General features: G+C 43.9%; 1 protein-coding gene across 5 annotated transcripts in view; it reads left to right on the top strand.

Annotated features, from left to right (window-relative positions):
- The first annotated feature begins 944 nt into the window (after positions 1-944).
- LOC119954718 overlaps positions 945-21464 on the top strand; it is a 50553-nt gene continuing 30033 nt past the window's right edge. Inside the window, exons 1-10 of one of the 5 annotated variants that reach the window (XM_038780215.1) lie at positions 945-1066; positions 5990-6059; positions 6613-6764; positions 8806-8855; positions 8969-9077; positions 10828-11076; positions 12392-12688; positions 15545-15796; positions 17505-17744; positions 18386-18543. In XM_038780215.1, coding sequence (XP_038636143.1) covers positions 991-1066; positions 5990-6059; positions 6613-6764; positions 8806-8855; positions 8969-9077; positions 10828-11076; positions 12392-12688; positions 15545-15796; positions 17505-17744; positions 18386-18543 — 1653 coding nt within the window. In that variant the 5' untranslated portion in view covers positions 945-990. Of the gene's footprint in view, positions 1067-1091; positions 1175-5989; positions 6060-6612; positions 6765-8787; positions 8856-8968; positions 9078-10827; positions 11077-12391; positions 12689-15544; positions 15797-17504; positions 17745-18385; positions 18544-21464 lie in introns of those variants that run through there. The other 4 variants (XM_038780214.1, XM_038780216.1, XM_038780217.1 and 1 more) reach the window with 4 other exon arrangements.

Here is a 21464-nt window from a genome sequence, read left to right as displayed (position 1 = left end):
TAATTCTGTAACCCTCAATTAGGTCACCCCTTAGATCCTCTGATCTAAAAAAAAACCCTCGCCTATCTAAACTCTCCACTTAGCTGCAATTTTCAGATCTGGCAACATTTCCTTTGCCCTCTCTCCAGAATAATTATGTCCTTCCTGTAATGTGGTTTCCAGAACAGTACACAAAATTCCAGCTGTGCGAATTAGGACACATGTAGCAGAGTTTTAGATACGTTCAAGATTACAGCAAGTAGATCAGGTGAGGCCAGCTAGGAGTACATTGCAATGGTCACCAAGAGGGTACTAAGGTATGGTGGATGAGGGTTTCAGCAGCAAAGGAGCTGAAACAGGGATGACTCAGATGACCTTACAGCATGGAATGGGGTGGGCTTAGTAATGGCACAAATGTGTAGGCGAAAGCTCATCTGATAGAAAATATAACACCAAGGTTGTGAACACACTTTTCCAGTGACGATAATGTGCCCTTAAATCTCATAATGCTGCAAATCAGGGGGCTTGTTTAGCACCGGGCTAAATCGCTGGCTTTGAAAGCAGACCAACGCGGGCCGGCAGCACGGTTTAATTCCCATACCAGACTCCCTGAACAGGTGCCGGAATGTGGCGACTAGGGGCGTTTCACAGTAACTTCATTTAAAGCCTACTTGTGACAATAAGCGATTTTCATTTCATTCATCTGAGCCAGAACTGAGTTTTCATTCCATTTGTGATTATTAGTGATTAATGCCCTCACCTGGACAGGATGTGCCTGCCTATTTTTCATTTAACCACAAATTAAGAGGAACATGGTGTCCCTTTTTGAAAGGACTGTAACAATTAAAACACTTTAAAATAAAATTTGGCCCTCAAATGAAGATGACATTATTGTGTCCACACTGCTGCTCATTGATGGCCTTCCACTCTCAATTGGAAGTGAAGTTATGGTTAATGAGTTAATTATATGGACCTATTCCCTGATGCTTGGTGTGGGAGTAGTTGAACAGGATGCTATGCAGGAGTAGTGTGATCCTGCTGTTGCTCCTCTCTGTCGTCCAGTTAAAAGGAGCCCATAAAGCTGGAGGTAAACAATGACCGTCTGGATGTATTTTAGTTTATTAACATTCATCGAACGGTTACTTTCTCCCCGCTGTGGATTGGTTCCTTGTGTGAGGTTAGAATTTCTGCAAAAGTAGGGATTTTTCTAACTCTCTTTCTAATTCTTGACCCATTGCAGTAAAACAACACAATGTGTATGGCAGACGCTGTAATCGGCTCTCTGCAGAGCTGGTCCACTGTCTCTTGAACAAGGAGTGATTTCAAACTGTTGCGGCAGTTCAGCGTGTCAGTAGCTCCAATTACATTTAAATTGTGGTCTTGGTTTCGGCTCTTCTTCAACATCTTCTGGATTTTGCAGCAGTATTGAGATTACTGATCAGCGAACCAAGTCCCGGACTATGCGAGGGTACTTGCATTGTCCGAGGGTTGAAGTTGTCATTTTCTTCGGAAATATTTTAAAATCCCGAATCTCCTATTGTTTGCATAACCAAATGAAACAAATTGTCACGCACCTTTTGTATGGCTAACTCGCCAGTCCCCACAAGACATGAACTGCTGTTAGACTGAGTATTGAGTGAATGTCTACAACTTTTGCAAGTGTTTGGACTGGGAGGAACTCCCTCTGATGGAGTGATGTGAAATAATTGAATCTGTGTTGGAAGCTTTTTAAACAAAAATGAATTGCACTTATTTAAAAACATTCTTGAGTAAACTTGTACTCCACTCAAAGTAAGGGTGGCATGGTGGTGCAGTGGCTATCACTGCTGCCTCACGGCATAGAGGACCTGGGTTCAATCCTGGTCACTGTGTGGAGTTTGCACATTCTCCCCATGTTTGTGTGGGTCTCACTCCCCACAGCCCAAAGATGTGCAGGCTAGGTGGATTGGCCATGCTAAAAATTGCTCCTTAATCGGGGAAAGAAAGGAATTGGGTACTTTGTCGAACAAGAGCATTAAGACCTGAGGCTGCCTGAGGGTAACTCTTACACCTCTGAGACCAACAGATTTTCCCACTCGTTGCTTTGAGCTCAACATTAACCATCTCTAGTGTGCTGTTAAATATATCCTCTGATATAGGTTCTCTGTTCTTTCATGGTGATCCTTGCTGGGTGAGTGAGTAACCATATACTGTTTGCATATCAACTTTCTGTGCTCGATGACCAACATTGGCTTCCAGTGAAGGAAAGTCTTAATTTCAAAATTCTTGTGTTTTCAAGTCACCCCTCCATATCTCAGTAACCTAAATTAATCTTGCATTTAGCCTTTGGGGGTGGTCTTACCCTGCTGTAGAAGGGGTCAGTTATTTGGTGAGTATTTCAGCTGTTCTGATGCAGCAGTGGGAGATGGCTTGTAGGTTGATTAACTGGTAAGTGTTCAGTTTCTGGGGCATTGTGTGGGGAAAAAACTGTCTGGAATAAGGGAAAGTTAGAGCAAAAACAGCAAGTTAATACAAATAATCCCTAATAGAATAAAATTATTAATGAAAGAGAAGTAAAGTTAACACGTGGCAGGGCAGCTCGGTTGAGAGTAATGAGTAATATCTGCAAAGTTATGGACACTGCCGGTGACCATCCTATGAGCAGGAGACATTACCAGCTACATATATTGAACCCAAATTTCGGAGTTCGCATGGTGGCTGGAGTCGATGTGGCGCACTGACAGGCTGAGAGCTACATGGATAACATGTTTGGAGAGGTGGTCACATCGCAGCTTAAGGCCCTGGAGGCAGAGGGAATGGATGACCACCAGACAGTCCAGGAGAACTAGGCAGGTAGTGCAGAAGTTACCTGGGATCGTGCTCAGAAATCAGTTTTCTATTTTGGAAGCTGGTTCCTCAGAGGAGTGCAGTCAGAGCCAGGATTGTGGCACCAAGAGTAGCCCAGCTGTACAGGAGGGAGGGAAGAGCAATAGTTACAGGGGATTCATTAATTGGGGACAGCAACAGTGATAGGGGATTCATTTCATTGGGGTAACAGACAGGCTTTTCTGTGGCTGCAGTCATAACTCCAGGATGGTATTTGGCCTCCCTGGTACCAGGGGTAAGGGTTCACAGAGCAGCTGCAGGTCATTTTTCTGGGGAAGGGTGAACAGCCAGAGGTTGTGGTCCACATCAGTACCAAAGACTTGGGTACGAAGGGAGTGGGGTCCTGCAATCAGAATATAGCGAGCTCGGTAGAAAATGAGCAAGCAGGACCTCAAATCTCTGGATTACTCCCTATGCCACATGCTAGTGAGGATAAGGCAAATGAATTTGTGGCTGGAAAGATAGTGCAAGAGGGAGGGCTTTAAATGCCTGGGACTGGCTCTGGGGAGATGGCACCTGTGCATTCCTTGTGGGGCGTTTTCCTAGCGCTATTGGGAGAGTTTCAAACTAACTCGGCAGGGGTGTGGGAACTAAGAAGAAATATTAGGAATACCAGGAGGCACAAATACTGGGAGGGACAGAAAGCACTAGTATAGAGAATAATAAAATAATAAGTGAAGTAGGCAGAAAACAATTACATCTTAATCAGGGTTAGTGCATGTGAGACCTGTGGGGCCTTGTTAAATGGACCAATTAATGTTGGGTACCGGTGACGGTCTTCCCGGGTCAGCTGTCAGGGAAACACCTGCCGATTCCTGCTCGCCAGCACATTTAGAACAAACTCCGTTAGATTGCACGCATTGTGCAGTTCTGGATGCCACGCTATAAGAAGGATGTGAACACATTGGAGACAGTGCAGAGGAGATCTACCGAATGGTTCCAGGGATGAGAAACTTCAGTTATGAGAATAGATTGGAGAGGTTAGGACTGTTGTCCTCTGAGAGAAGAAGGCTAAGAGGAGATTTGGGAGATGTTCAAAATCATAAGGGGCTGGACAAAGTCGATGGGGAGAAACTGTTCTTGCTTGTAAAAGGGTCAAGAACAAGATGGCACAGATTTGTGATTTGCAAAATAGGCAAGTGTATTGTGAGGAAAAACTTTTTCACGCAAGAGGTTTGGGTCTGGAATAAACTTCCTAGTAGTGTGGCAGAGCCAGGTTCAATTGAGACATTCAAGAGGGCATTAGGAGTACACAAAAGGCAGAGAAATGACACTCGGCTATGATGCTTGTTTGGAGAGCTGGTTCAGACATGATGGGCCAAATGGCCTCCTGCACCATAACAATTCTGAGATATGTGCTCTCTGGCCTCTTCTGCAATCCCAATGTTCCATAACTGGTGGCCATGCCTTCAGTTACCTAGACCCCAAACTCTGGCATTTCCTCCCAACATCTCTCCTTTGCTCTCATCCATTTAAGACGCTCCTTAAGATTTACCCCTCTGGCCAAATGTTTGGTCATGTGACCTAACATCCCCTTATGTGACTCAGTGTCGCAATGAGTTTGGTACTCTTATGAAGTACTTTCAGATTATGAAGTACTTTGGGATGTTTCATTATGTTAAAGGTGTTATGTACAAGTTGTTGAGGACCAAAACTGGCATCCACACCTGTAGTAGTTCCACATTCCTGGGTTCTATTTTTCAGCTCCCTGGTCTCCTCAGTATGGTTTGGAGCTGTAAGGGCTGCACTTCCAACATTCTCCTGAGTTAATCTTTCACTTGCTGCTCAGGGTCTGTGCCTGGGCTTCGTTGAGTGTTGGACATATTTTAGGAAGTGCTGAGGGGTTGTCTGACCCTTTCACCTCCCATTGGCCTCCAGTACTTTTGAATTTGGGAGATGATGTTCATATTCTTCCAAATTAAGAACATAAGCACAAAAAGAGGCCATTCAGCCCACTATCTCTCTGCTGGATTTTGTTTGAGCAATGCAAATCTGATCCCACTGCTCTTTTACCTTGAGATCCACAGTAGACCATAAACATAGGAGCAGAATTAGGCCATTCGGCCCATCAAATCTGCTCCGCAATTCAATCATGGCTGATATGTTTCTCATCCCCATCTCTTGCCTTCTCCCCATATCCCCTTCTTAATCAAGAACTTATCTATTTCAGCCTTAAAGACACTCAACGACTTGGCCTCCACAGCCTTCTGCGGCAATGCGTTCCTCAGATTTACCACCCTCTAGCTGAAGAAATTCCTCCTCATCTCTGTTTTAAAGGATTATCCCTTCAGTCTGAGGCTGTGTCCTTGGGTTCTAGTTTCTTCTCCTAGTGGAAACATCCTCTCCACGTCCACTCTATCTAGGCCTCTCAATATTCTATAAGTTTCAATGAGATCCCTCCTCATCCAATTTAGTGTGGTCAATCCATCTACCCTGCGCATCTTTGGGTTGTGGGGGTGAACCCCATGCAGATACTGGGTGAGCACAGTAAGAAGTCTTACAACACCAGGTTAAAGTCCAACAGGTTTGTTTCAAACACGAGCTTTCGGAGCGTAGTTCCTTCCTCGGGTGCGAGTTTCTCCGGGCTGCGCTCCGAAAGCTCGTGTTTGAAACAAACTTGTTGGACTTTAACCTGGTGTTGTAAGACTTCTTACTGTGCACACCCCAGTCCAACGCCAGCATCTCCACATCATGGATACTGGCAGAATGTGCAAACTCCACAAAGACGGTGACCCAGGCTTTGGATTTTACCTGGGTCCTCGGTGCTGCGAGGCACTGTGCTGCCCCAAACCTTTTGTATGTTAACAGCAAGTCTTTATTAATTGTAATCATATACATATGTACAGTAAAGGGTACAGGTCAGGAGCTATCTCCATGTTTAAGCCTTAGTACATCTGTTCAACATCACACTGACCCTAGATGTGGGTCATGTGCCTTATTGCAGCCCTGTATAGATTGTACTGTACTCTGTCCCACATTAATCTTCTGTATGCAGGACCCTTTTACTACACTAACAATTGGTATAGTAACTGCCTTTTCAAACGCACAAACTGAGGAAAATATACCTTTTCATGTTTTATTTGATGATGCTGCAAAATAAATGCCCTTTTATAAAAGTACTATTCTTTTGTTTCCCTTTTTAAAGAGACAGAACCAGGAACTTGTGGTGCTATCTCACTTTGCTGGGAAATGACATCAAGCGCCACATCTGAGAGGTAAATATCAGAGAGGATAATGTGCACCTGTAGATTAACACATTGGAACAGATGTAGGCTTCCAGGAACCAACCAAACTGCCCGGAGAAACTGCATTTGTAGCAACGATTAGACTCGCCAGTCATTAGGTGATTCTGAAGATGTAATGTGCCAATTTATTCAAAAATGTTTACGTCGAGGGCCAAATGGCCTCATCCTGCGCTGTAATAATTGTTGTTCTGTAAAAGAATGACTGCAATGTGTATTAGACTTTATTGAATTACCATGAGATCTCTGGCCAGCCCAGTGACATTCTAACTCATTCCTATTTCCTGAACTTGGAACTTGGGTCAAAATCCTTAAACTCCCTTCCCAACAGCAATTTCAGGGGATATCAGAAGTTCAAGGAGGTTCACCGCCGCCACCTCAGGGGAAAGTAGCGATGGACAATAAATGCCGGCTTTGCTACCGATGCTCATAACCCAATTTACTTTCCCTCAGATATTCAGTAATTGGTTTTGACAATCTGCATTGCTATTGTTTGGTAAAAATGCTTTTTGCTTTGTGATTCCAGTTTCAGTCGGAAACTTTATTTAAACAACAACAATGTTTTTGATGTTGAAAGAGTAAGAAAATCTGGCTCCTGGCTTCTGGAGCCATGGATACAGCACACCCTACAGTATTCGCAAATGAACAAGTCATCCACTTGGAGAATCTACACCATGTGTATGTAATTATTGAAATTGTCGATTTCTTCAAAATATTCCCTGCTCTCTACAATCTATGCTTTGCTAATGAACTATAATAATAGCTTGCTTGGCCTGTGCCTTGGGGAGGCCTGTGCCTTGGGGACACCTGTGTATGGAGCAAAAATCAAGAAGAGTATGGTGGCCCTTTTATAGAGCCTGTCGAATCTTCCATCAATTTACAATGAACGGATAGAGATCTGATATCTGTCAGCACTGGGCTGTAACCCTTCCTGTCCAATTTCCTTCCTTGCACCTGTCCCAAGACAATAAACAGGAAATTCTATCCCATGATTTTGGTTGATCACAAAACAATGCCAACTTGCATTTATATCCTGTAATAATACAACCCAAGGTACTTCACAGGCAAAATCTGACACCAGGCCATATGAGCTATTGGGATAGGTGATCAAAATATTAGGTAAAGAAGTAGGCTTTAAGCAGCACCTAGAAGGGGAGAGAGAGGTGGTGAAGTTAAGGATGAGAATTCCAGCCTTGCCTGAAGCCTAGATAACTGAAGCACAGTAAGACTTACAACACCAGGTTAAAGTCCAACAGGTTTGTTTCGAATCACTAGCTTTCGGAGCACTGCTCCTTCCTCGGGTGAACGAAGAGGTGGGTTCCAGAAACATTTATATAGACAAAGTCAAAGATGCAGTACAATACTTTGAATGCAAGTCTTTGCAGGTAATGAAGCCTACAGGTCCAGACGGAGCAACTGGAGAGAGGGATAATCACAGGTTAAAGGGGTGTGAATTGTCTCAAGCCAGGACAGTTGGTATGATTTTGCAAGCCCAGGCCAGATGATGGGGGTGAATGTAATGCGACATGAATCAAGGTCCCATTTGAGGCCGCACTCGTGTGCGGAACTTGGCTAAAGTTTCTGCTCGGCAATTCTGTGTTGTCGCGCGTCCTGAAGGCTGCGTTGCTCCGTCTGGATCTGTAGGCTTAATTACCTGCAAAGACTTGCATTCAAAGTATCATACTGCATCTTTGACTTTGTCTATATAAATGTTTCTGGAACCTACCTCTCCATTCACCTGAGGAAGGAGCAGTGCTCCGAAAGCTTGTTCAAAACAAACCTGTAGGACTTTAACCTGGTGTTGTAATACTTCTTACTGTGCTCACCCCAGTCCAACGGCAGCATCTCCACATCATAGATAACTGAAGGTACAGCTGCCAATGGTGGAACAGTGATGCACAGGAGGGAGAGATCTCTTTTCAGGCCGGAGGAGATTATCGAGATGAAGGGGTAAATTTTCCAATCCTACCTGCCATGGGAATTGTCACGGGCGGGTGTGTTGGATAATTTAACGGACCAGTTAAAGGTCGGTTGACCTCTGAATGGAGTTTTTGGTCCCCAGGCCAAAATGTGAGATCACGGAAGGGATTGAGCCAAGATGAGAATTTTACAAATGGAGCATTGGCAAACCCAGAAACGATGTAGGTCAGTCAAAACGTGGATTATAGGTGATTGCGGTTTGGTGTGAGCTGGCAGCTGAGATTTTGCAGAGCTCTTTGATACTTGCCAATTACATGCACAGTGCGCCATTCTATCATTGAGATCTGTATAGTATTGAGGGCCTTCATCTGACTTGTTTTGTGGAACCTTGCTTTCTGTAAATTCTCAAAGTCCCACCACTGACAGACTGTGGGTATCACAGATAATTGCCTCTTTTGGACAAAATCCAATAGCCATTTACCATTATCATAGCAGTCACTTTAGAAGTGATGCCTTCCTAAAAAGTATTAGGTGTGTTGACTGTTTCAAACAAGTTAACAACTCTTCCCCTTATAATTTAGTAATTTTTTAATCTACTAATTTTAGGTAAAGTCAGATATTTGAGCTGTTCCAACCAGCTTGTTAAAGTGTGATTATACTCTTATCAGTATAGTATAATTTAAGTGTAAAGGTGATTTGACATCGACATATTAAAGCTGCACTTAGTCTATCTTGCAAATGAATGTTAATTTCCCCCCTTTTTTTTTGTAACATCATTGAGGCCCTCCACACCTACAAGTGGTGTCGTTAAATGGTGCAGAAAAGGCCCCCATTCGTACAGCTAACTTGGTGAGTGGTAAGCTGTTAATTGTATTGAAGGTTAGATAGTACGAGATGGGTTTCCCATTTTTAGTACAGGCTTTAAAGACGTGCAATCAATGCTGCCTTTATTTTATTTCTAGAAAAAAGAAGACTCTGCGCTAAGCTTCCATTTCCAAAGGAACATCAGACTGGGCTGTCGAGGAGAAATGGTTTACTTCTCTGAGGCAGATGGTGTGTCTCTGGCATTAGGTGAGGTTTATATTTTTCTTTAATGCATTTTAAAAGCTGAAAAGAGAGACGCAGCGCCAAAGTTTTTTGTCTTGCACTCATCAGGACAAATGCAAGAATGCCAAATTTCTGATCATAATAATAATAACAATAATAACTTATTGTCACAAGTAGGCTTCAATGAAGTTACTGTGCAAAGCCCCTAGTGGCCACATTCCGCTGCCTGTTTAGGGAGGCGGTACGGGAATTGAACCTGCGTTGCTGACATTGTTCTGCATTACAAGCCAGCTGCTTAGTCCACTGTGCTAAACCAGCCCCAATTTATACCACAGGAAAGAAGGTGGTTGATTGATTGGAAAGGTTATGCCATTTTGAAAGCGACAGGGAACTATTTCAGTTCCCCAAACTCTTGGATAATTCAAAAAAGGTACAAGGCTTGAACATATTCCTTTGTTTGCAGAGAATGGATCCCTGTGCATGACTATATGAAAATGTAATATCCAGCAAGTCTAAATGAGCCAAGTTATGAGCTTGACTGACCATTTGGAATTCTTGCATTTGTCCTGATGAATGCAAAATAAACGTACATCTCTGCACTGCTATGTAACTCTTTAAAAACACAATACCGTGGATGCTAGAAATCTAAAATAAGAACAGAAAATACTTGAAATCATTCGGGTCAGGAGCATCTGTAGAGAGAGAAACAGAGTTGAATTTTAGCTTGATGACCTTTTTTTAAAAAAAAAAAAATTTAGGGTATCCAATTACTTGCCTTCACTACTGGCACCCAGATTAAAAGAAGCTTTTAATCAGGCTTCTTTGAATAAGCAACAAACATATCTGTTTATTGTAAAATAAAACTTCTTATTAACACGCAAGTGCTGCTTAACACAGTTGTACTCTGGAAGTATAACTACCTATCTCTTCCTTTTAAAACATTTTTTAAAACTTTCCACGCACAGATGCACAAACACATGCGTGCCAAAAAGAGTGTCTCTTCAGAAATGGGCTTTAAAAATGGGTGTTATAAAATAAAGGATAAAATTTTCAGTGTTTTGATACTGTTGATCTGGAGTTCCTTATGTTGATGGGCTGCGAGCAGGTCCAAATGCAGACATGTTGCACTCGGATGAAGTCTGGATCTCTGGCTGATAGCCACATGCAATTTCAGGCAAGGCAGAGCGAAAGAATCACTTGGGGTCACCTCCATTTCTCAGCTTATTCCACAACAAGACCGATTTTAAAAACCAGAGGTTCAGTTGGCTCTGACACATTATTTTCACAAGCCTTTGCCTTTCCCCATTAATTAAGGTGATTGCAGTTCAAAAGAAACAAACCGATCTTCTCCCTGCAGATCAGGTGAGTTCTTGGAAGAAGACAAGCTTGCCCCCAGTCCAAGGTGAACCTATGATCTTTTTTAAAAAAATGCTCCATGTCAACATCCCAAGTAGTACCCAATTATTTTTTCCAATTAAGGGGCAACTTAGCGTGGCCAATCCATCTATCATGCATATCTTTGGGTTGTGGGGGTGAAACCCACAAAGATATGGGGAGAATATGCAAACTCCACACGGATAGTAACCCGGGGCCGGGATTTGAACCTGGGTCCTCGGTGCTGTAGGCAGCAGTGCTAACCACTGTGTCTTTAAACTAGTATTGTTTTGCAAGATATTTTCCCAAAGGGTGTTTCATGGAGAGGACTAGTAGTTTTTTTTGTGACCACTTTTGCTAACCAGTAAAACTAACCATTAAAACTAATTCAATTTCACAGTTCTTGCCAATCAATTCCCCTTGAAGATCAGAATGGCTCACACTTCTTTGAGTCTCTCCTGGGATTTCAGAGACTGTCTCAAGGATTCTCTTTGCATCCTTCTATTATCCGATGAGGATGGCAACAACTTGTCTCGGGTGTTTGTTCAAGACCAGAACCATAAAGTCACAAGCTTGATGCCATGCAAACGCTACACTGCATGTTTGAATATTGCAGGACAACATGATATCTGTGCTGCGATCCTAACAGGTACTGGTTCTTAATTAACTTTCAGTTATCTATATGTTGAAAATCTTGCATGTCTTGTCTACAAACCTGTTAACACGTTTTTCCATCAACATTTATGCTGAGTCAACAATTTTACCACGTCAGCTGTCACACTTAGGCTCGAGCCCCTGGAAGGTACTGTGGAACAAAATTTCTCCCAACTTTGTCCCCATCCTGCAAACCTGTATTCAAACTAACCATGACAACACCATGCACAATTTTAAAGTTTCCTCTATTAAATTGGCAACCAAGATTTAATTAATCGGATGAGTGATAGCTGTGCCAATCTCTGTGGGTCAACTAGAATTGGAGAAAAGTTGGAAGCATGGAGAAGAGATTTTAAAAGCTGTCAATAAAACCTGTTCCACACTTGTAACTATGCGGAGATGACACTTTTGAGATATAAAACCCACAATAGCAATTGGTTTATTAGCTACTTTGGGCCACTAATGTTTATCATTCAATTATACCAAAGCTTAGAATCATCCACTGTACTGGTGAGTTTTTTTTTAACATCTCATACCTGTGACCTGAGCACATCTGTTCACCTCTGCCCACTTTGCAGCTCCTTCCATGTTGTGACATTGTGATAACCAGGCACTGAATTTCAACCTTGCATGTTCTTTATGTAGCAGAGTTGGAGCCATTTCAGAGAAGATGTTAGCCTAATATGTCAATCAGAACCTCAATTCCCGAGGCAAAAATATGTTAATTGTAGACATCATTGCCCTTTCCGGGATGCAGAAATTATGTATTATGGAAAGGACCAAATGAGCTGCAACACTGAATTGCTTCCACATTTTTACTGTTAATTAACAATGATTGGCATCGTTAATTAAAAAGGCAGTAAAAGCCCCTCGTTAACATAGCACAATTAGTGGACCATAAATTAAACAAAATTTAAATGAAACTTAAAATCTAGTTAATTCTGTTCTGGGGGTGATCAGGCACTCCAGATCACTTTCCCCTTGCGTACTTAAAATGCCCAATTCTTTCCTGATGAATGCACACCTGACCAAAGAAAAGAATTGACCCCTGGTTGTCAATAAATATTTTGGCAGAAATGTTTTTTATTAGCCATGCAAGATTTCTAGTCCAAGTCCCTCTTGTCTTCCATATTGTGTTGGTGTTTGCTTTCCATTTGGGTTTCATTGTTGCTTGAAGAGTTTAACGAAACAAGATCCAAGTACTGACGTTCTCAATTCTGGTCTAAACATAATGCAACTCAAATGGAATAGTTAAAGTTCCAAACTGGCGTTTTGCATCAACGTTTTAATGAAATGTCTTTCTCGTGTAGATCCCATGCCACCTAGCAACCTAACCATAATAACCTCGAGTGCGAACAGTGTTACCGTTTATTGGGACAAGCCAGCTTTGGGAAACTTTGACTGGTTCCAGCTGGATGCCCACATGCTCGGGCAGAAGGGAGAAGCTACCAATCCATTACTTCAGTCTTACAGTTTGATGCAGAGTGGGACGACGTTTCTTATTGATGGGCTGCCAGCTTGCCAGAAGGTGAATGTTTCTCTCATGACTGTGTGTGAAGCAGCTGAGGTGAAGAAAAGTGCAGAGATCTTTGAGGTGGCTGATACAGGTAAACCGATCAGTGGCATTCCTTGAAAATAAAATGCAAGTCAAGTTAAAAGCTACAGAACAAAACTGGGGTTAAAAGGGTTATCTTGAGAGGATGGCTAACATAGTCTAGGCTTGTATTCCCTTGAGTTTCGAGGATAATCTCATGGCGTTTAAACTGATTTTCATATTATTCATTCATGGGATGTTGGCATTGCTGGAATAGACCATTTAGTTATTCCCCATCCCTAATTGCCCTTGAGAAGGTGGTAGTGAGCTGCCTTCTTGAGCCGCTGCAGTCCATGTGATATCGGTACATCCACAGTGCTGTTAGGGAGGGAGTTCCAGGATTTTGACCCATTGGCAGTGAAGGAACAGTGATCTCCAAATGGCACAAATATTTCTGTAGTTTCTGGGTTCTTAATGGCAAACCCAACACCTGACAAATTATCCATCGACTGGCCAAATCGTGCGTAAATGCTAACTTCTAGTAAGTGCCGCTAATAACAATTCCTAACTTCCTCTCTTGGTGAATTTCCACCCTTCAATCAGCTTGGTGTCCCTTCTAACCACTGACATAACTTGTATCGACAGGAGGTTTTGGAACACCTGAGCTCTGACCACATTCCTCTTCCTCACCATAACTTAACCTAGTTGCAGCACCGAGGTGGGCAGCATGGTGGCACAGTTGCTTCACAGCTCCAGGGTCCCTGGTTCAATTCACGGCTTGGGTCACTGTCTGTACAGAGTCTGCACATTCTCCCCGTGTCTGTGTGGGTTTCCTCCGGGTGCTCTGGTTTCCTCCCATAGTCCAAAGATGTGCAGGTTAGGTGGATTGGCCATGCTAAATTGCCCTTGGTGTCCAAAAGGGTTGGGTGGGGTTACAGGGATAGGGTGGAGGTGTGGGCTTGGGTCGGGTGCTCTTTCCAAGGACTGGTGCAGTCTCAATGGGCCGAATGGCCTCTTTCTGCACTGTAAATTCTATGCTTCTATGAAAACTTTAAGACTATGTCCCAAAATTCACAAATCATCACAATAACAGAAAGAAATTCATCAAAGGTCATGTACTGAACAATTTGATAATTTAAGCCTTATTAATTCCACATGTGTCAACAAGGTTGAAGTCTAATTAAGTGGATGGTGAGCAATTAAATGCAATGTGTTGGTGTGGTAGTATGGCTAGAGAGATCATATTACCAAAGAACCAAGCTGCCATTGGTACAGCAGCCTCGCTGCCCATTGGCCCAGGCAAGTCATGTGCCTCTCTGCGAATTGGTTGTGGCTCCCCGCCGATTGGCTGAGGTTGGTAGCTCCGCCTACAAGGCGGGGTATAAGAGCTCATACTGGCTGGCAGTCGGCCTTTCTCTGTAGGACCACTGCCGGGTTCACATCTAGCGTATTAAAGCCTGTTGTTTGGAATTTCACTACGACTCGAGTCCAATTGATGGTGCATCAGTTTGCATGTTAATTTTAGTTAGTAGCCTGTTCCCAGTGGGATTAGAGATTTAAAAAAAAAAAAATGATTTATGTCCAATATGTGTAAATGAGATTGAACTGCCAAACACTTGAGGGCTAATTCAAAATAAACACATATTTCAATGCCAAGATTCGCTTGTCGGAATTGGAGTGGTTCACTTGTGGAATAAATGCTCCTCCATGCTTTAAATACTGATTGGTGAACATTCACAAAATAATTGCATCTGTTTGGGTAAGGAAAGGAGAGATGAATTTGGGAAAATGATTGTTTTTTTTAAAAGTATATAGATTGTCTTTGAACGAGTTGGTAAGACCGAACAAGCTTTATATACCTTCTGCTCTGATCACCTGTAGCTTAGTGGGTAGCACTCCCAATATCCTGGCTTCAAACCTAGAGTGCAAAAATCTTGCTTGACACACCCAGTGCAGTACTGAGGGAGTACCGTACTGTCAAACATGCTGTCTTTCAGATGAGGCGTTAACCCAATCAGATGAACGTAAAAGATTCTAAAAATCTCTTGCGCTGAAGAGGGGCATTCACCATTGTGCCTGAACCAATACTTATCCCTTACAGCCGTTAAAGGGATTATCTACTAACACATTGCTCATCACTGGATCTTGCTGTGCACCATTTTCCTGCCCCATTTCTCTGTTACAATAGTGACAGCACTTTGAAGATACTTGGCTGTAGACCACACTGGGAAATGAGATTGCGTAATTCTTCCTTCCTTTCAACCATAGAATTTTAGAACCATAGAATTTACAATGCAGAAGGAGGCCATTCGGCCCATCGAGTCTGCATCGGCCCTTGGAAAGAGCACCCTACCCAAGCCCACACCTCCACCCAAACATTTTGGACACTAAAGGATTATTTAGCATGGCCAAATCACCTGACCTGCACATCTTTGGATTGTGGGAGAAAAGCGGAGCGCTCGAAGGAAACCTGCGCAGATGCGGGGAGGACGTGCAGGTTCCGCACAGACAGTGACCTGTTGTGTTGGGTCCACACACCACGAAGAGTCCCTGACTTCGCTTAGAAAGAGCCTTGTCCTTTTGTATGGCTAGTTCCCCTTGTGGTAGTGTCACCTCTGGGTGTCTTGACTGCCCATTGGTTGTGTCCTATTCCATGTGTTCATTAGCTTATGTCTGTGTGTCATGATATCTCTGGTGCTCCCTCTAGTGCTCACTTAGTCTTAGTGTATTTGCATTAACCCTTGTGTATTTACAGTGATGCATATCACCACATGATCGAACCTTGGAGCTGTGAAGCAGCTGTGCTAACCACTGTGCTATTGTGCTGGTAGCACAACATGAGTACTTGGTGCTGTGCTGTGTTTTAATCTCACAACTGAATCACTAATTGAACTTTTTCTTTCATTATTCCATCACTTGCTGCACACAGCCCCAGTGAAGTTTGTCAAAGTTATTCAGACGACTGGTTCCACTGATGGCTACACTGTATCCTGGTCAGTGACGGGCGATCTATCAAAAATCCTCTTCTACATCTACAAAAATGGAACCTTGCATCACGCCCAGAAACAGACCAAGTATGTTTCAACGGGCCTCAAACCTTGTACCCTGGAGACAATAACACTGGAGGCAGTTTGCACGACTGGTGCAGTGGCCGACGTGAGGACAATCACTGTGGCAACAGGTCCGTACCTTTTTCAGATATGTTCAAAATACACAAGTTCATCACTATTTCTTTTATTAAAATAGAGTACACAATTCATTTTTTCCAATTAAAGGGCAATTTAGCGTGGCCAATCCACCTACCCTGCACATTTTTTTGGGTTGTGGGGGCAAAACCCACGCAGACACAGGGAGAATGTGCAAACTCCACATGGACAGTGACCCAGAGCCGGGATCGAACCTGGGACCTCGGCGCCGTGAGGCGGTTGTGCTAACCACTACGCCACCGTGCTGCCCAAGTTCATCACTTCTATAGTGTTTTCATTTGCTCTTCAGTAAAGTAAACTTGCATTTATATAGTGCCTTTCCTGATGTTGGGATGTCCTGACAGTCAGTGAAGTACTTTTTCTTCCCAAGTACAAAACTTTTGGAAAGTGTGCAGGAAAGCCTGGTACAACCCAGAGCTACTCTCCTCCTTTGCTGCACTCTGATGGTATTGGCAAGGCATGTAGCCAGGCCTCTATTTTACACAACTCATGGGGATGGGAATATGTTTTAGGTGATCCTGATTAGCTGCGTGGACTAGACCTCACCCCGCTCTTTGAGAGCTGTTGGCCATCCTGATAGGCTGGCAGTTCTGTATACCCAGGATTGAGCAGTGACCACCACTGGGCCAATAGCCAGTCTCCAAGAAAACATGGATCTTGGGACTCTGGTAAATGCAGGGATTTTGAATGGGTGTGCCTGGCAGACCGCACTGAGGGGGTGGGGACTGTTTTAGTTTTGGGGGGGGGGGGTGGTGTGGGAGAGGAGAGATGATTAAAGGTGGGGTACAATCTTGGAGGTGACAGTGGGGCCTCTAATGGGCACAGGACCATTAAAATGTGGTATACCCCTTCCAGCCCTTGCAGTGAAAGCTACTGGACTGCCCACCTTCCTTCTGCTGTGGGTAAATAGTGGCGAAGGTGGAATTGATCCTTTATGTTCACCACTAATTGATTGATTACTTAAGGGCTCCAATAGGCCCAAGAGCAGATGGGCTGCCTTATTTTCCCCCCCGAACCCACCACATAATATCAGACAGTGGGCAGGAAAGCTATGGGCAGACCACCTGTCCTACTTTACAAAGCCCCTCCACCTTCCTTCAAAGGTTTGGGGTCTGTAAAATCACCTCAATATATACCCAGGTCAGCTAAAGGGCCTCAATAGGGAACATATTCTCTTCAATCACCAGTAGATTTGTATTTATTTTAGTGTGGTTGGCTTTTATTCTTTCACAAAGCCTTACGGAGTTTATAAAAGGCTGTTAATTTTCCACTCTAAGAGCGAGACATTTTCACTCCACTCTCAACTCTGTCGAGGGGGAAGAGGAGTGTGTGAAGATGGATTCCTGGTCCCTGGGGAATTGGACGGAACTTCTATCCAACTAGTGAGTTGGATTCCATCCAGATAATGCTTGTAAATATTAAATTCATGGGACGGAAATGGTTGTATATTCAGCTAGAGCTAGAAACATTTACAATATAACTGTACGAGCTGTTAACCATGGATCTTTTGTTTCCCCCGACACTCCCTTTGCTGGTATGTGTGTATGGTAGTCTCTAATAGACAAAATGCAATTTTCAACACTTGTATCAAGTAGAGATAATTAGTTCAGCGTAAACAGATAATTGGCTTTCTAGAATTTGGATATATTATTGGACTTTTATTGATTTTAAATCTCTTGCCAGCTCCAGAGGTAATCACTAATCTGTTCTACCTGCAAACCTTGGATGGAGGCTTTTTCTACTGGAATTCCCCACCAGTATTTCATGGTATCGATATCAGTATTGACAACGTATTAATGGCTTTCACCAGGAAGAGTTATTACCGAGCATTGGGTTTGAACACCTGCACTCAATATCAGTATGTGTTTGAAGCCGTCTGTGGAGGCTGGAGAAGTAAAGCTGTCACCAGGGCTGAGTTCACAGGTATTCTAACACTAATGCAAAACTTCAAATCCATGGTGAGGAAATCATTTTAACTGGGATCCAAATAGTTTTTCAAAACACTTTTATGAATGATTTCAAACAGAAATTGGATGTGCACTTGAAAGAAATATACTTGGGGGCAGCACGGTGGCCTAGTGGTTAGCACAACTGCCTCACGGCGCTGAGGTCCCAGGTTCGACCCCGGCTCTGGGTCACTGTCCGTGTGGAGTTTGCACATTCTCCCCGTGTCTGCGTGGGTTTCGCCCCCACAACCCAAAAATGTGCAGAGTAGGTGGATTGGTCACGCTAAAATTGCCCCTTTAATTGGAAAAAATAATTGGGTAATCTAAATTTATAAAATTTAAAAAAAGAAATATACTTGCAGTGTATAGAGGAGTGTTGGGTGGGGGCGAGGGGGGAGATGAGATTGACTGGTTTGCTGTACAGAGAGCCAGCATGGACTCAATGGGATGAATTGCCCCCTCTGTGCTTTTATGGCTCTATTATTAGCTGAGATTAAAGAGGCAAAAACAGGAGATGGAAAGGAACCAAAACTCTCAAGCAAATTATACAGATGTATTTTTTGGAGTGACTGCATTGTACTAAAGTAGTATGGTTTGACTCATTTTCGAATTCTTTAGGTTGTCCTATAGATGGCCCAGCGTCTGAACATAAATACGTTAAGGTGCTGCCAGAAAAATTACATGTGCGCATTTACTTTCCATGGGAGTTTTCTGATTATATGAATGATCCAACTTCAAGGGCATATCTAAAACTGGCAACCATTGCCGAGTCCAAGGTAAGATTTAAATGTATGCTAAACATATAGAGATCTTGGAGAAGGAGCAAAGTTGACCTGGATGAACAAGGGGCTTCAGTTCTGTGGTGAGATTGAAGTAATTGAGATTGGTCTCCTTGGAGCAGAGAATGGAAAATCAGAAGATTCAAAATTATATGTGGTGTTGTGATGGTCTTTTTTTTTGTTAATGGAATGTGTCTAGACCAGCATTTGCCCATCCCCCAATCACCCTTGAGAAGGTGGCCGTGAGTTGACCCCTTGAAGCACTGCAGTCCATCTGGTGTAGGTACACCCAGAGTGCTGTTAGGGATGAATTTCAACCCAATGATAGTGAAGGAACACCGGTTATATTTGCAAGTCAGGATGGTGAGTGATTTGGACGGGAACGTCCAAGTAGTGGTGTCCCCAGGTGTCTTTCTAGAAGGTAGTGGTTGTGAGTTTGGAATGTGCTGCCTCAGAAGCCTTGATGAATAAGGAGTCAAAACGGAGAAACTGTTTCCAGTGGTAGAGGGTACAGATTGAAGAGGATTGACAAGAACAAGACGGGTGGAGATGAAGAGAATCTTTGTGGAAGCACTCAATAATAACTTGGGGATTAGAGAAATCCTAACTGGGAGGGGAGTAGGACTATAATTTGAATAGCTAGAATATAAATGGCAACTATTGTGGAATCATAGAATCATAGTGGCAGCACGGTACCATTGTGGATAGCACAATCGCTTCACAGCTCCAGGGTCCCAGGTTCGATTCCGGCTTGGGTCGTTGTCTGTGTGGAGTCTGCACATCCTCCCCGTGTATGCGTGGGTTTCCTCCGGGTGCTCCGGTTTCCTCCCACAGTCCAAAGATGTGCAGGTTAGGTAGATTGGCCATGATAAATTGCCCTTAGTGTCCAAAATTGCCCATAGTGTTGGGTGGGGTACTGGGTTATGGGGACAGGGTGGAGGTGTTAACCTTGGGTAGGGTGCTCTTTCCAAGAGCCGGTGCAGACTCGATGGGCCGAATGGCCTCCTTCTGCACTGTAAATTCTATGTAATATTGGAGGGTGTTGAAGAAGTCTTCATGGTCATACGTAGACTAACTTCAAACGAATTAAAAATGTACAGTAGATTACTTCCGGTGGTGGCTATGAAGGAGTAAGTCGCACATTTGGTGGCTCCCGCTCTGGCCTATCCCCCCAACTTTTTTACAGTTTTAAACTTTAAATTCGAAGGCTGACGCAATTGGGCTCCGTTTCCACATATCAGTGTATGGAGAAAAGAACCAGAAGTGGAGGAGAAGGCAGAAATAAGAAGACAGGCAAGGGTTGGGTTGAAACTGCAGGAGACAGCATGGCTGAGGACCAGACTCCTGGTGTATCGGCCCAGCGATCAACAGAGCAGTTGATGCAGGTCATCCAGGACGGGACTGCCTGGACCCGGTAAAAGAGTCGATTGATCGGCTGGAACACAGATTGGACGGCCAGGTTCGGGCGATCCAGAAGGTTGAGAAGGTGCTGGCTGAGCAGGAGGAGCACCAAACTGTGGTGGAGCTGGAGGTGGGGATGCTGAGGGACCAGCAGAAAAGGCATCTGGAGAAGGCGGAGGACCGAGAGACTAGGTCCCATTGGCAGAACCTAAGAATTGTCGGGCTCGCGGAGAGGTCTGAGGGAGCTGATGCTGGTGCATACATCGCGGGTATGTTTCGGGAGCTGCTGGGGGATGGTGCATTTTCCCATCCCTTGGAGGTGGACAGCGTGTACAGAGTGCTTGCGAGGAAGCCGCGAACGGGGGACCCTCTGAGGGCTATGGTGGTGAGGTTCCACAGGTTCCTGGACAAGGAATGTATACTTCAGTGGGCCAAGCGAACGCGGAGCTGTTGTTGCTCATTTTACTGGAGTGTGATTAACACGCCTCCATTTAAAGGCCTTGTGCTTAACACTACTATGGCTTTGTATGTGTAATTATGCTCGGAGTCGCCAGGTACCGTATTGAGACACCGTCACAAGTATATCAAGGTCAGGTTCAAAGTAATAAAACCGTACACCGATTAGTAAGTCCAAACGATTGGTGTTTATTATAACAAATATAATAAATACACATGCATACGCTAAAGAGACTAACTTACTTCTAATACTAAACAACTAAATACTTATCTAGTCAGGAACAGGCAAGGTCAGGGAGCAAGGCCTTCGTCCCGTTCTTGGTCTGTAACTTTCTGATTGGCAAAGTTGTCAAGGGCTAGCAAGGTCTGGATCACGTAGCGATCGTTGTGTTGGCACTTACAATTCGATGGCTGATGCTCAACGGCCGGTGATGAAACTGGAGTCAGGATGCGATGTAACAGATCTGGGCCGGAGTCTGGAAGCAACAGCAGATCTGGGCCGGAGCAAAACAGACCGAACCATGTGCGGGATCTACTCTTATAGGTCCCAGGAGGTTCAGGCCCCCTTGGGGCGGCTCCCTCATCAATTGGGTCTTTCCCAATCGATATCTTTCAAACTCCCCAATCCTAGGGTCGTTCCTCGATGGGTGGGGCGGTCCCTACGGCTCTTTGTGTTTGGTTGCTTTGGCGCCATTCTGTCTGGGCGTCTATGGAAAAGTATCCATCGATACTTAAATGTTTCTATTGTCCGGGGTCTGGATCTGGATCACCTCATTACTATGCAGATCTGTTTCCCATTTGCACCTTTGGCTGAAACTCTGCACCTGGCTAGAAACTGGTTTCTGTACGTGCAGAATGCAAAACAGTCTTCTGCAAGCTGCTTGTCCTCACTATGACTGTTTTTCCCTGCAGTCTTAGCAGTTCTCCATTTTGTAGCCCAGTGTCCATCTTAGATGGCTACACTGTAAATGGGACAACAGTATCCTGCGGGTTAACCAGGACCTGAGTGTGGAGGAGGCCAGGAAAAGGGCAGGCTTCAACCAGATTAAGTCAATCTTTTT

This window comes from Scyliorhinus canicula, chromosome 20 (genome assembly GCF_902713615.1).
Source record: "Scyliorhinus canicula chromosome 20, sScyCan1.1, whole genome shotgun sequence".
Taxonomy (NCBI): domain Eukaryota; kingdom Metazoa; phylum Chordata; class Chondrichthyes; order Carcharhiniformes; family Scyliorhinidae; genus Scyliorhinus; species Scyliorhinus canicula.
This window is presented reverse-complemented; position numbering and strand designations above follow the sequence as displayed.